The sequence below is a fragment of the Carassius carassius genome, chromosome 30 (genome assembly GCF_963082965.1).
Source record: "Carassius carassius chromosome 30, fCarCar2.1, whole genome shotgun sequence".
NCBI classification, from domain to species: domain Eukaryota; kingdom Metazoa; phylum Chordata; class Actinopteri; order Cypriniformes; family Cyprinidae; genus Carassius; species Carassius carassius.
The window spans coordinates 15,536,751-15,551,711 of NC_081784.1; the positions used below are offsets into that span (position 1 = coordinate 15,536,751).

The window sequence follows — 14,961 nt, forward strand, 5'->3', positions numbered from 1 at the left end:
CATGGATAAAACTGTAATGGATTTAAAAAATATGCAACAGGAGGTAGTGAGAATTAATTGTGTAAAGTAAAAAATAAAAAAACTCACAAGTGAAAATTATGCACTAGGGCCTGTCAGCACTGATTTATTATTAAACTTCACATCCATCATTAAAATAAAAAAAGGTGTCTACAGTTATCTGAAGCTTATGTATACCATTTCACAAATTTCTTTCAAGTAACTGTTTCACAGCATTATCTTTGTGACTTACACTATGAATCAGAAGAGGTTTTTGTTTTCATCACAAGTGGACCCTGGGTAGTGCCTCATGGGCAGCAGCAGGCAGCTGGAAGATGTGACTTAGATTAAGGAGAATTTAAAAAATTTGGTTTCGATAAATTGTTAATTTATTAATTTCAATGACAGAGTGACAAAAAAAGTCACTGAATGTACCTGCAATTAGATTCTCATTCATAAACACTTGTAAAGGATATCATATCTTCCTGTTGAAGGTGGCTGAGAAGTTTCTCTAGTGGTGCGTATCGGCGAAGGGTGGGCGCCGAGCCCAGCATGAGGAGCTTGTGTTTGGCTCTAGTGATGGCCACATTCAGCCTACGCCAGTCTTGAAGCAACTCTCCCAGCTGAAAAACAGTTAATTGGATTAATGTTAAATATTTCATTTGTTTAAATTCAGGGGGAAAGGCCACTTACGTTGCCCTCAGGGTTGCTTCGAACAAAGGACACAATGATGACGCTCTTGTCACGTCCTTGGTATTTGTCCACAGTGTTGACCTCCAGAGCTTTAAAGGCGTCTCCCTGCAGCAGACTGGAGATGGCTTTTAGCTGTTGTCGATACGGAGCAATGACCCCAATATCAGATGCTCTACATCCAGCCTACAACACATTTAAAATTAAAATGTAATTTCAATTAGAAAAAAAAATAAAAAAATTATTTCGGTGTGTTTAAAAAAAAAAAATGGCATGTCCGGACCTTGAGCAGCAAAGTGACAAGGGCTTGCACCAATAAAGCTTCCGTGTGGTTGCTGATGCCACTTTTTTCCATCGTCTCAGGGGCGGGAACCTGAAGAAAGATACAGTGCATATTGCTGAAAATGCATCAAAAGCAAATGATGCACATTCTATAAGAGGCAAAATGAAATAAATTCTAAGAATAAAAGCAAGTCAGACTGACCACAGAGGTGTCCAGGAAACAGACAGGGCTATTGGGCTCCAGCACAGCCTGGACCCAAATACTGTACTGTGGCTGACACACATACAGGTCCAGCTCCTTCTCGACTTGAACTCTACTGGGCAGCTGCAGAACTGCGTTTGCCGTCCTCTCAGAGCCACACTCCAGTCGGCCCTCATACATCAGAGCATTGCTCAGGGACATGATCGCACTGCAGGATGGAAAACGGCAAGTATAAGAACTGCAGAGCTAGTGGTTGCGAATATTCTAAAAAATGTATTGGAAACAATCATTAGTATTCCCCATGAATTTTAAATGCCTGTTATAGAGATATTTAATATAAAATGTTTAGTCTAAATTTTTCATAACTTACATATTGATGACTTATTTTCCATTTAACAATCTGTCTGACTGGTGTAACTCCCACCTGTTCATTCGGTACTGCACATTCAGCTGAACAACTGCATCACTGTGGTGCTCCAGACGTTTGAACAAACTCTCATCCATGCCCAGGGTTCTGAGGAAAAATTAGAGCAATTCTTAAATTATTTAGCCAAATAATTGGTAATTATATGGTGATGGTGTAACTGGGTTTTTGACTTCTTCAGTTTTGATATTAAAAACACATGCTGCATTCAAAGGCTCAACATGAAAATCCTTCACAAAGCTCATTTGAATGATGACAGAAGTTCACTACCTGGCTTCAACGTTCTGTACAATAGGAGGAAGCTGTTGGTGGTCTCCCACCAGGACAAAGCGCTGGGCGTAGAACAGCGGACCCAAACATACAGGTTGACAGATCTGAGATGCCTCATCCACAATGCAGAAGTCAAAGCGTCTACGGCTGAATATCGGGTGCTTTACACCCATACAGGTGGTGGCCACGATCAGCTACAAAGAAAAATGGGGTGAGCTTTACAAAACTATTTGGATTTTCAAAATGTGGAGCAATCAGTGATTGAACATTATCCCTTATGCTACAGTTCAAATGTTTGGTGTGAGGAAGATGTTTAAAATACTTTTATTCATCAAGGATATATGAAAATTGAAAATTTAAGATGAATGATTTTAATGTGTCTTACTTCTTTGTTGTACAGTTGTTCCAGCTCTTCTAGTGTTTGGACCCCTTCGGCCCGACATGACTCCTCTGTGAAGGGCAGGATATCATGGTGCACTTTTTGAGCACGACCCAGGCGTAGGAAGCCGATCTTAAACCGCTTCAGTTTCAAGAGAATGTTGTCCACAGCAGAGTGGGTGTAGCTAGTCAGAAGTACACTGAAGCCACAAGCATGGAGTATGCGCACCTGTAAAATAAGGAAGATGTAAATGTCAGATTAACATTCCTTTGTGTGTGTGTGTGTGTGTATATATATATATATATATATATATATATATATATATATATAAACAGTAGAAACAACAAAAAGTCAATTTCACTCTATGGGTCAGAGGGGGTGGGGGTTTCATGCAAACAAAATAATGAAAAAAAAATAAAATAAAAAAACTTGATTAACAGTACAAGTGGTGAAAAGGTTGTTTAAAATACAGCCCCTTTAAAGGGAGGTACAATGGTGTTTCGTGTATTCAGAGCTGTTCACAGTGTTAAAGAGATGGATTCTCATGCTAAACATGGCCAAAGTTTAAAAAAATAATTTAGAAGAATGACTGAGAATTTCTGTGCCGAAAATCTTACTTCCGGGTTGGTACAAGTCTTGGCAGATAGGATTTGTTCGAGAATGCCTCCAAATAAGTGCATTTGGTGAGGGAAAGTTTACAGTGTTCAGCTTCCCCAAGAACCCAGCGTTACATGAAAGGTGGATGCAGTTTGTTTTTCCTGGGCAGCAATGGAGTGTATCAAGTGCGTTTGTATGTTCTGGTCATTTGAGTGACCTATTTTTTATAAACAAGGCCCAAGTCGACGCTGGATTTGCACATCGTTTGCTATTAAAACATGGAGCCGTCCCTGTGATAAAACACCCCATTCATGTAAGTACAATAGCATCAGATTTCTGGATTTTGTTGAAAATCAGCACATAAGTAAATATGTTAATGAAAACAACACAAAACATCAGTATTATAGCTCCGCTCATGGCACGCCTCCAGGAGCTCGGCTTTTTCCGGAAAGAATCGGAAAGCTGTATTTTTCTTTTACAAATATGATAAAACTAAAGACCTTTTGGATATATGAAGGATGCAGTACTACTCTATAGGTACTCAAGATTAACATGATATAAGGTGAAAGATGAAAATGCCCACATTTGCAGTGGCAAGAAAATTTATATAGTTGTTCATTATCTAAAACACTACTGGTTTCCAAAACAAGATCTTACCAGTGTACAAATGGTGGTAGTTTTCCCAGTACCTGGCATTCCCACAATAAGCGTGTAATCTCTGGATAGAAGCACTTTTTTCATGGCTTGCTTCTGAGGTTTGTTGAGTCCTGAGAGGCAACATGATTAAAAAATGATTAAAACTTTAAACAAATACATCAAGGGTTTGTTTCAAAGCAACTTACTGCAGAAAGAGTGCGATAATGGCTCAATGAGAGTAGATTATCAGGAGGAGGCAGTGTCTGAACAAACCTTTCAGAATGTTGGCCACAGTGTCCTTGGCATCTCGTGGCAAAACACTGCTGAGGCCGTCTATGAACTGGGGAGGCCTGAACTCCACAATCAACTCCCTCAGTCTTTCACTGCAGAAAATTATACATATTTAGCTTTTAATATAGAACAAAAAACACCTCCAGGGACATATTTAAATACAAAAAAAAAGGATGATCAGACCTGGTTGGAGTGTTCTCCATTAACATAGACAAGTTTCCTAGATGAGTGCCAAGACCCCCTGCACCTTCATCCTGGTCCAGTCGGAAAACTGTGTTTGAGGAAAACTTGGAAAGGTTTCTGGAAATGATATGAATGTGAAATTAAGCTTTGAATATTTCAGATTTGTGTAAAATTAATAACAAATTGAACAACATAATGAAAATCATCTGCAAGAGACTTACTTGGACAAACAGCAAGTCACTCCGCTGGTAGTTATTTCGGTGACATATCCTGTGGCTAGTCCTATGAGAACCGAGTCCTGATCACTGACCACAATCCTATCGCCCACCATCAGCCCAGTGAGAGTCTGATCGGCCCCCTTCCTCACAAAGCTGTGCTTATATACTCCATCTGATAGGATGCTGACCTCTCTAGCTAACTGCATGTTACCCACGCAGCCACCACTTTTCTCCCTGAGAATGAACAAAATAAGAGACATTCATTATGGCCAAAAGCATTCAATTAATTCCATCAAACACAAAGTATAGTAAAAGTCTTATTTTATAAAACACCCACCTCTGCTCGGCAGTCTGAAGCCAGATATTGCGCCGACCTCCTTTGTTTTCCATGGTGAGAGCCTCCAGTGTGCAGAGCAGCAGCCAGTGGCTGAAGTACTGGAGGTGCACATGGCTGAGGTGCTCGCTCTCCGACTGCACAAAGGCCTGTGGATTTTCACTACAGTTCTCCACGTGATCTCTCTCTACAGCTCTACACAAAATTATGCATTTCAGCTGAAGCTCAATGGAATTACAGTTCTCGGTTTGAAGCTGTAATAGAAGATGATGCACGAAGAGAGAAAAACAATACCTGCTGTAAACTGCACAATTCCTTTTCTGAGGACAGTACTTGCAAGCTTGCTTGTCAGATACAATGGCAGGCAATGGGGCCATTTGACTTCTTCCTTCCACCTTGACCAAGCTGTTTCCGATGTGATGGGCCAATGTGTTTCTTATTTTAACAAGTTCTGTGATGGAATTTTTTTTTAATCAGTACGGTCATAAGCAGGATGTAAGCCTATCTTAGATTTTAATGTACCCTGTTGAAATTGACACTCATTTGTATGAAACTACATGACTCAACAGGACAGTTCACCCAACGATGGAAATTCTGTCATTCATTAGTCGCCCTCACGACACTGCCAACCCATAAGCCCATTTAACTCATTTATTGAAACACAAGTAAAGATATTTTTGATGAAACTGATGGATTTCGGTATCTCGGTTTCAACTACCTCAAAAGTTTCATGCTTCAAAAAGTTCAGAAAGACACTGTACAAGTAATCCATATGAATCAAGCAGCTTGATCCAAGTCTTCCGATGCGGAGGAGATTTAGGTTTTAGTTTTTATTCCCATATAAACTATAATCAATGTGGTTTGAGGACAGAAATCTCTCAGGTTCCATTAAAATACCTTAATTTGTGTTTTAAAGATAAATGATGACAACATTTATTTTTAATTGAACTATATATTTAATAAAACAAACCAACCTCTCCTGTCCATGTGGTTGCCCACAACAGGATGTAGACTGCCAGTCTTCAAGTAGACAAGAAAACCAGCCTCTGGATCGCAGCGTCTAGCTGAGCTCATCAACGTGTACAGAATAACCTGAAAAAAAAAGGTGTCAAATAATAAGCGATATTCAGTAATGACATACATAGTGATTTTTTTTTAACATGTGAAATATCTACAGTTTATGTTGTGTTTTGTACCTGACTGCGATGCTCAATGGAGTTGGACTCCTTGCCAGTTTTCAGCTCCAGTGGCACAATCCTCTCTGTGGGCTTTCTGCCTCTCCGATGAATCCTAACTCCAGCTGTGACATCTATCTTCCCCTTCAGTCCAAAACGTGGACACCACATGTTCTCTTCAATGTCCACAAAATCTGTGACTGTCACACTACAGACGGCATCTTGCTTGCTCAGAGCCCCGTCGCTAGGGCTGATAGTAAATAACCACACAAACCATAACATAATTGATTTATAATATGAAAACTGAACCTGTCAGAAACATTTTCCACAAGACCATGCTCTCGGTCTTCTTTAAATACATACATATTTACTCACAGTTTGAGAGTGAGCTGCTTTTGTCCAGCCAGCGGTGAAGTGTGGACATAGTGTTTTGCCCACTCAGATAAAGAGGGAAGATATTCTTCTACTTCCTGTCTCATGTCAGCCTGGGTCAGCTTTAGACTATACCTAATTAAAGCAAGTACAAGACAAACACAGCCCTTTTAAGGCACATAAGAGAGCTGTTGTTGTCAAACACATATTAGCACAAAATCTGTATTTGAGGAAACAATAAAAACATATTTTATAAATGAAATTGATGTTACAAGATAGCATTTATCTGAGGCATTTATCTTACATTTGTCTGAGGTAGCTGGGGCTTCTAAGGGCCTCTGCAGCAAATGTCTGTATCCGCTCTGGGGAGTAATCTGAGGACATGGCTGCTTTTTGGAAGATATCATGAACTATGGTACCATTTAACATCTGCTTAGATCCACCATCAAATGCCTGTAAAAAAAACAAACAACATATGGTTTCATTATTTTAAGCACTAAAATTTGACACAAGAACAATTAAGAACACAGAAAGGTTTGAATCATAAATTAAGGGAAAGACATAAATGCGCAGTATTCTCCACTGTTGAAAACATTAATATGAGCAGTATACACTGTACATTCTGTATATGACAAAGTGAGATTGATATTTAATTGTACATGCTCATTAACACTGTTAAACAATTTAGAAAATCTCAGAATAACTTTTTTTTTTCATGCTCAACAAACATCTTATATTATTATCAATCATGCAAACATTGCTGATTAATTTATTTTTGGAAACCATAGTATTTTTCCTTTTTCCCAGGATTCTTTGATGAATGTACAGTTCTAGAAAGAAATCTTCTGCAACATTATTAATGTCTTCACTGTAATTATCGACCAACTGAAAAAACCTTACTGACCCCCTTTAAGGTACATACACAACATTAAATTTCCACACCTTAAACATCTCTCCCAGCACCCCTCGCCTCATGCAGTGAATACTGCTGGCAATGCTGGTCCCCGATATCAGCAGGTCAGGCAGCAGAACCAGGAAACCAGAGTCTCTATCAATCGTCCACAAGCCAGAAACACTCCTCCCTTCCAAGTGAACGACATCCCCCACAGAAACAGGAGTACTCTCCCTTTAGAAAACAGGTTGGAAAGTAAAAGAGAAAAAAATCAGCAAGACAATCAGAAAGAAAGAACTCGTTCAAAAATCTTTTTTGTAGGGCAAGTAACATTTTGTACCAGCCATCTTTGAGAATACAGGTCTCTCTGGACTCTGGAGTCGTCTTGGAGCAGGTGATGGTTAAGTGCTTCTCCGTGCAACTTTGTGATGACATGACGTCCTGTACATCCAGTACCCAGTATCGGTTATGAACACCAGAGGCCAGTATAACATGCTCTGGTATGCATTTGTTCTTTCTAAAATTCAAAGAAATCAATTAAAAGCAGGGTTATTATTAACTTAATCTTTTTTTTTTTTTTTAAAGATGAAGCACAAATGCAATATATTTATATAGAAACATAAAAAAGCTCATTTAAAATATGAATAAAAACTATAACAGTATGTAAATTATCCTAAAATAATACTAGTTTTAATACACAAAAATCACCAAGCTATCAAATATTAGTAAAAGCACACTTATGTGCACATAGATAGATTGAATAACACATTCATACTCGTGACTGAACTTCTTGGGTTTTGGCTCAGATTCAGTTTTTTGCTCCACACCATCATCAAACCAATCGTCTATCAGATCAGTGAAATCATCTTCAAATGGAGCTGGCAAAGTCTCTCCATCAGCAATTTTGTCTTTTACTTGCAAAACAGCAGTACTCAAGGATCTCTTCTTAGTGACTGGACAGTTGAGAAAAGTCTCTTTTCCTTCAGTAGATTCATTTTGTATCCACGAACTATATGACATCACAAGATCAAAGTCATTTGTTCCAGAAACCGTACTCAAGTCGATCTCGGGCTTCATGTTTAAAGCAAGTGAATTCTCTTTCTCACTGGTACTAAAGCTCAGCTGATGAAAGGATTTTTTTGAGACCTTTGAGAAACCATTTGTTTTTCCATTCATTTTCAAGCAAGGCCCAGTTGTCAGTCGGCTACTCTTAAAACTGAAAGAATCAGCTTTGGTTTTTTTCTCAGGACTATTTGAGAATGCTCTCTGTAACGTTCCCGAAGATGAAGCCCTTGGTGAGCTTGTGTCACAATCGGGAAGTTTCTGAACTTGCATAGTCCTGGACTGCTTTGCACTCTGGATGTTCTCGGAGCTGTGCAACAACCTCTTCACAGAGCCAGAGTGACTTACGCCTTTGTTAGGCTCAAAAGTGTCTTCTGGCTCTAAATTGCTGTTTTTCTGTGGCTGCATCAGCTTACGTGCCATCAGGCTAGGTTTACCCCTGACACCTTTAGTAAGAAGGCCACGGGACACAGGTGAGCGGTTCTCATATGAAGTGTCTGAAGGGTTGTCGCTCCTCAGACTGTCTGGTGTCTCTGGGACAGCAGAAGGGATTGGAGAGCAGGGGACACTTTCATCCTTTATCTTCAGTGAAATGGGGACTCTTGTAATTCCACCTGCAATTTTTTTAGGTGACTTTGGTGAAACCTGAGAACACATAAAGGTGATGTTATGGTGTGACATCAACCATATTTTTAACATCAGAGCAGGTGGTCTTTTTTAACTTGAACGTGCAAGGTACAGTTAACTTTTTTTATTGAATTTCAAAAATACAAATCAATTAAGAAGGTTCTGAAGATATTTATCAAATAACATAAATCGATGCAGAGTAACTGCATAAACAAATTCCTTAAATGACAAATTAAAGGGCATCACAAACATATTAAATTTATTTACCAAAAAAGTTTGGGGGGCTTTTATTTATAATTTCTAAATAAATCTTAAAATGACATCCTCAGACCCCATTTACTGTCATTATTTGGAAAACAAAATTCATATTACACGTAATAAAGTCATAAAGATGTGGGACAGTATAAGGGTGAGTAAATTATGACAAAATATTCATTTTTGAGTTTACTATCCCTTTAAGTGCAAATTGCTGTTTTATGTCCTTACTCCTTACCTTTGAGACAAAAAAGGCAGAAATGTTTGACTGAACTCCACTGACCATCTACAACATAAAAAAAAAGCTGAGGATAGCTGAGGATGAATAACAAAGCATCAGAAATGAATCTGAAATACTTACGGAAGATTTGCTGGATTTACACTTAATCATCGTGGACCGTAAGTGACTAAAATTACTAAAAATTATTTTTCTACAGAGAATCCAATGTCACACAGCAGCTCAAAACTTAAAAACTTATAACATCACTTGAGCTGCATATAAAGATAGCCACAGCTATTTCGGCTCAAAAGTAATTAGTCCAGAAGCAGATATTCTCCTGCAGCATTTTCACATATGATTTGACACATGCACACGACTAAAAATAGCAGATTTCGCGCATAAACAACTCCTCCTGGATCTCAGTAGAGTAAAACACTGCGATCTCAAAATTCCCGCGTACGACGCCATAGAAGGAGAAAGCAAACGTTTCGTCGTTGTTTTTTGTCTGCTGCATTTACATTGCTATTACACACACTGCCACCTAGCGTCAGTGAGATCACTGGTCGAGTTTGTAATTGTTACACAGTTTGAAACAAATCCAAGTTTTATTGTTAACACTCCGTTAGCCTCGTGTTGTATATTTTTGAACGAAAAACGGGCAGTTATATCGTCATTTTCTATGTAATAGGAATTAATTTTGTAGATACCAAGACAACAAATCTTTGAATATCCACATGGTAAGTTAAGCACGTTTTATGATACATGCTAGGTATCTTAATTATACATTTGGCCTTTCAAATTGTTAACAGATGACTGTCATTAATAATACATAACAACGGTACGTTATGTAATACACAACGTTACTGTAATCCAGACCACAATAAAATGCACATTTATATACAGACTGTTTAATGCGGTTACGTTACATTGTTATACAGAAATTACAGTTGCAGAAATGTTGATATGAAATGATCTAAATGTGAAATGATGCATAAAGAAACATGAATGGAATGAGAAAATTGAATTTTATATAAATTTTACACTTGAATAATTTCACAGTAAAGGCATTCGTGAGCCTTTTGGTGTGGTTTTCTTCAATATTTGAAGTTAAACTTGAAGAAAGGAAGGGTTTGAATATCACTGCATGTCATAGTTGTTTTGAAATATTTTGATGTTGTATTAGAAGACATGCACAGGTTATCGTAATTAAATACACTCATAACAGAATGGCATTGAAATCTGAACCTCATCTTTGAAATATTCATGCAGAGCTACCGCACACATACTGTAGAAGGTTTGCTGACATGGATGCTCTAGGAGAAGAACTAAAATGTCCTGTTTGTGTAGAAAGCTTTACAGACCCTGTACGCCTTCCATGTGAGCACAACTTGCATCCAAGTGGTCTGGAACATGGATGACCCAAAAACCTCCAGAGAAGGGCTGCTGTACTTCTTCCTCCTGATCTTGAGCTAGAGATCAACTCAGGTCTTCAAAGAAAAGTTCAGGATGTCTTTGCAAGAGCACGTTCGCTGGAAGAATCATCTCAAATGTCATTTCCTTTTATCAAGTGTGATCAGTGTATTGGAAAGACTGAGGTGGCTGTGAAGAGCTCGCCTGCGATGCCTCTCTGTGCTCTGCTCACACCCTCCTGTACCAGCAGAGAGAGGCTTTAAGAGGACACTCTCTCATCCAAGTAACTGAAGACTTGATTTCTTTTGAAGTTTAAGGAGCATGAGGAGGAGCTGAAGCTCTTCTGTCGGGAGGACCAGATCGCTGTGTGTTGTCTGTGCATTGCAGTTGCACACAAAAACCATCGAGCTGTAACGCTGCAAGATGCATGCACAGAATTCAAGGTTATTCAATTTCAGTTAATTTTAAAAATAAGTTAAAAAATTAAAGTTAAAAAGTAAAAAATATTGTTGATAGAAATAAAACAAAAACACAGGTGTCAAGTTATAAGAGTCAGTGTTTTCTGACTCTAAAAATGTCAAATGGTATAATAATCGAGTAAAAAGTTAGTAAAAGTGAAAACTAGAGTACATATAAATATGTACAGTATATTTATATATTTACATATAATATTAATATAATTTTAGTACAGAATTTACATGCTTATAATAGAAGAGGTGTGTTCAGTTAATTTTGGGATTTTCATGTATTTTTTGTATTAAATTAATAGATCTGGAAAAAAAATTAATTAACTCAGATTTTCAATTCAGACACAGACTTTTATTATTATTAAAGTAACCGTGTATTGAGAACTTATGGAAACATATCCCTTGTTTTTAGAAGGTGTTGGAGACCATCACATCACTCCTTAACTCAGAAAACATTTATTTGAGTCTGTTACGCAAGATTTGGAGCCATTATTTTCAGAGGTGTCTGTGTTTATTTTTATGAGTTATATAATAACCAATTAAAACAAGAAAATTTTTGTATACATCACATCTCAGATAATTATGATTTGAAATTAATATTTTTTTTATAAATAAAGTGTACGTGATGCAAATGTGCTGTGATTTAAATCTTTTTTTTTTTGCCAGCTTATAAGTTTACCAGACTTTGACATTTTTTGACATCTTGTGGTAATTTGCAGAATAATGCAGAAGCATACAGAGTCAGAATAGTTGAGAAATACAGCCAGATAAAAGCCCACATTGAGGAGGATCAGAAACTGATGTTGAGAAGATGGAGAAGTGAGTCAGACATTGAGAATGACATTGTATTTCTCCAGGTGCATATTTTAAGTTTATTTTTGAGTGTACATTTTCCTTATTTCTTTTTCATCTGTATTTGATGACTAAGAGAAAAAAAATATTTAGAGTATTTCAAAAAACATGGACTAGGGTGAGTTTTTTCTGCATTCTCTTGAAATCCATCTACAAAACATATCCGTAAAATAACACTTTATTTTATTCAGGATTGAATTGACAAATTAACGTTTAAAAGTGTTTTTTCTTTTTCTACAGTGCCATATGCTATATTTCAAAGAATCCCTCAACATCACTCTAGTTCCCAGGTGGAATTGCCTTTCAAGGCTGTGATAAAGCAAGAGTACAGGACCTCAGACAAGATGAAGACAGTCGAACAGCTGGTTGATAACTTAGATGAAGTTCTCCTTCAGAACACTCTAGTAAGTATGATGTTTCAATGCCCAACGATAAAATACATACTTAGACTTACATAGGCTTACATTTTACAAACAGTAATCCTTATAGTGAGACATATCACATTTTTTCCACCTGCAGGTCTCAGAGCAATAAGTTTAGACCGAGAAACTGCACACCTTGGAGGTGTCAGCAGAAAAGCTGGAGGTATACTGGAGTAAGAATCCAACCCAAGAGAGGAAACAGAAAACAAACATCAGCTCTCAGTACAGCGTCCGGGTCAAGGAAAGATTCTCCAGCGGCTCCCGTTACTGGGAGGTGGCTGTGTGGAAGAAACCCTATTGGTTGATTGGTCTGTCATATGGGTCAGCTACAGGAGATCAGGATTCAGAGCATTGCAATGGTGACTTTAACAATGCATTCTGCTACATCTATCATGGTAATGGAAAATATCTCATCTGTCAGAACTCAAATAAAAAGCCACTGGCAGTAAGGAAAACCATTCAATATGTCTATCTATGATGGTGATTTGCTGGCTTTGCTCCACTCATTCTGTGTTGAATTTTCTGGCCCAGTTTATACCATCTTTAATCCCAGTTTTGACATAAATGGCCATAAACATTGCATTACACCAAATACTTATTTTTAACAACGTCATATGACCCCTTTAATTCCATATTGCAACATGTTATTTATTGTTTGTTGCATATTTGTTTTTAATTGATGGGTAATATAATAAAATGTTACATTTGTTCATGCTGTAATGCATGCGGGCAACAGAATTTTATTGTGAGAGTGTCTGCTGAAACTCAGGATTGTTTTCTTTTCTTAACTCCTGCTACTGTACAAGTCTGTTTACAAGGGGCTTTCCCTCTGGCTAGCACCCAAAGCCCCCAACCCCCCCGCAGAGTGAGCTGAACATTTTACCGTCTGTTACAGTATTGTTACAGAACTCAAATAAAAAGCCACTGGCAGTAAGGAAAACCATTCAATATGTCTATCTATGATGGTGATACGCTGGCTTTGCTCCACTCATTCTGTGTTGAATTTTCTGGCCCAGTTTATACCATCTTTAATCCCAGTTTTGACATAAATGGCCAAAACAGTCAGCCTCTTGTCAATCTATGAAACAAAAATATTTCTAGTATCATAAGTAAAATATAGCTTATTCTATAGTGTATATCTATTATATATTTTATATAATTTATTTTATTTTATTTTTAAAATAATTGTATATAATTAAGTTTGGTGTAGTTATCATGAGAAATATAGGATTTAATACTTTGATTATTTTTTGTCATTTCTGCGTCAATAGATATTAACTGTTAAAATGAACCCATTATTCTCTGGATTTTTTTGAAAAGTGAGAAAATTGTGCAAATAGAAATATATATATATAGACAAATTAACCCAATTAATTGTAGTAAACTATTTAGCCCTTTTTTCTTTAAAAAGACAGTTCATCTCACAATGAAAATTCTGTCATCGTTTGTTGTTTTGTCCATATTTAGAAAATCAGCTCTCATTGCTTCTCATTCTATTAATAAAAACCTGAGTTTATCCAGCTTTAGAAGATAGAAAGCACTTCTTTACAAAGTTGTAGTCCACCTTAAGCTCAGATGGGCCTCCTGCCAGTGCTCTGTTAATGTGATACGGACACTCCCTAAAGACACAGGCATAAGTGTACTGACTGCTTTGTCTGCTGTAGAAGTTTTTCTAATTACAGCGGAGCTGTCCACTTCAGCACCACCTGCACAATGAAACCATGAAGTCTCAATATCACCTGCATTTGCACCTCTTCTTGGACCCATCAGGTATGTCATGTTGCTTTTCCCTCTGTTTTTTTCTTGATATGCTATAAAGTAGGTAAAGCAAGCCTCTTGAGAGTGTGGTGTACCTGTTATTTATTTTCTGAATTTTACCGCAGGCTGTCTTCAAATGGTATTGTCTATTGGATTGATTATAGGCTTCTTGTCCTTGTTTTGACTTTGCAATTGTAAATTCTATTTTAGTGGTTGCAGAAAAATAGTGTATTATTAATGTAAATTTGAACTCATGTGCTTTAATTTTTGATCGTAGATCTGTCATATACCGTACCCTAGATGTCCATTATTGTTCTCAGTCACCTTAGAAGCTAATGTCTAAGAGCATTCAATCTGAGTAAAGTATTCTTTCCAAAGCTCTCAAATAACACAGTAGGTAATGCAGTACAGCATTACACAGTGCCTGGTGTCTCTGTGTTTGTGGGAGGTCAGCCGAGTTGTACAATAGTTGTACAGCGCTATAAAAATGTCATTAAATGATTACACAATATTAAAAAAATTATTAACATTAAAAGTGTTTATAAACATTTATAGAAAAAAGATTGTTGGCACAATGAAGGATAGTTCTGTTACATCACGTCAAATACTCAAATACTGTATAAAGTAAAGGGGAAAAGTAAATTGTAGGCTCACGATGTCACATGCACTAACCATTAGACCATGGCTTTGACTCTTGATTTATGTACCACAATCCTCTTGAGGCAGCAAGTATAGTGCTGTTAGCAATAAAATATTTACTGTATTTACAATATATATTTACAATATCAGGGCTCCAAACTGCGACTAAAATGGTCGCATTTGCGACCATAAATATTAAAATGCGACTGAAATTTTTGCTGAGGTCGCCACTGGCGACTAGGCCTATGTATTTACATGTTATCTCTTAAAAAATTGCATGTAATGCCTTTTTTCCTGATTGTTTTGC

At 37.3% G+C, this 14,961-nt stretch overlaps 2 protein-coding genes and 1 long non-coding RNA gene across 3 annotated transcripts in view; 2 read left to right on the top strand and 1 right to left on the bottom strand.

Moving 5' to 3' along the window:
- Positions 1 to 280: 280 nt before the first annotated feature.
- Positions 281 to 9,328, bottom strand: LOC132110324 (DNA replication ATP-dependent helicase/nuclease DNA2-like; the record flags this gene model as incomplete). Its single annotated transcript, XM_059516877.1, has 23 exons — positions 281 to 334; positions 474 to 620; positions 691 to 873; positions 971 to 1,060; positions 1,172 to 1,379; positions 1,596 to 1,685; positions 1,866 to 2,059; positions 2,251 to 2,472; positions 3,499 to 3,608; positions 3,751 to 3,860; positions 3,952 to 4,068; positions 4,173 to 4,403; positions 4,507 to 4,698; positions 4,798 to 4,954; positions 5,478 to 5,595; positions 5,700 to 5,928; positions 6,054 to 6,185; positions 6,355 to 6,503; positions 6,993 to 7,176; positions 7,283 to 7,459; positions 7,718 to 8,649; positions 9,125 to 9,172; positions 9,248 to 9,328. Coding segments are annotated over 23 exons (4,155 nt in total), but the record flags the coding sequence as incomplete, so codon positions are not given.
- Positions 9,329 to 9,498: 170 nt separating this feature from the next.
- On the top strand, positions 9,499 to 12,809 carry LOC132110748 (uncharacterized). Its single transcript, XR_009424677.1, has 3 exons — positions 9,499 to 9,843; positions 10,828 to 10,959; positions 12,355 to 12,809. It is a non-coding gene; the product is annotated as an uncharacterized LOC132110748 (long non-coding RNA).
- Positions 12,810 to 13,222: 413 nt separating this feature from the next.
- Positions 13,223 to 14,961, top strand: part of LOC132110749 (PH and SEC7 domain-containing protein 1-like) — a 35,063-nt gene continuing 33,324 nt past the window's right edge. The window contains exon 1 of the mRNA XM_059517608.1: positions 13,223 to 14,027. The gene's annotated coding sequence lies outside the window, so the exon portion shown is untranslated. The remainder of the gene's footprint in view (positions 14,028 to 14,961) is intronic.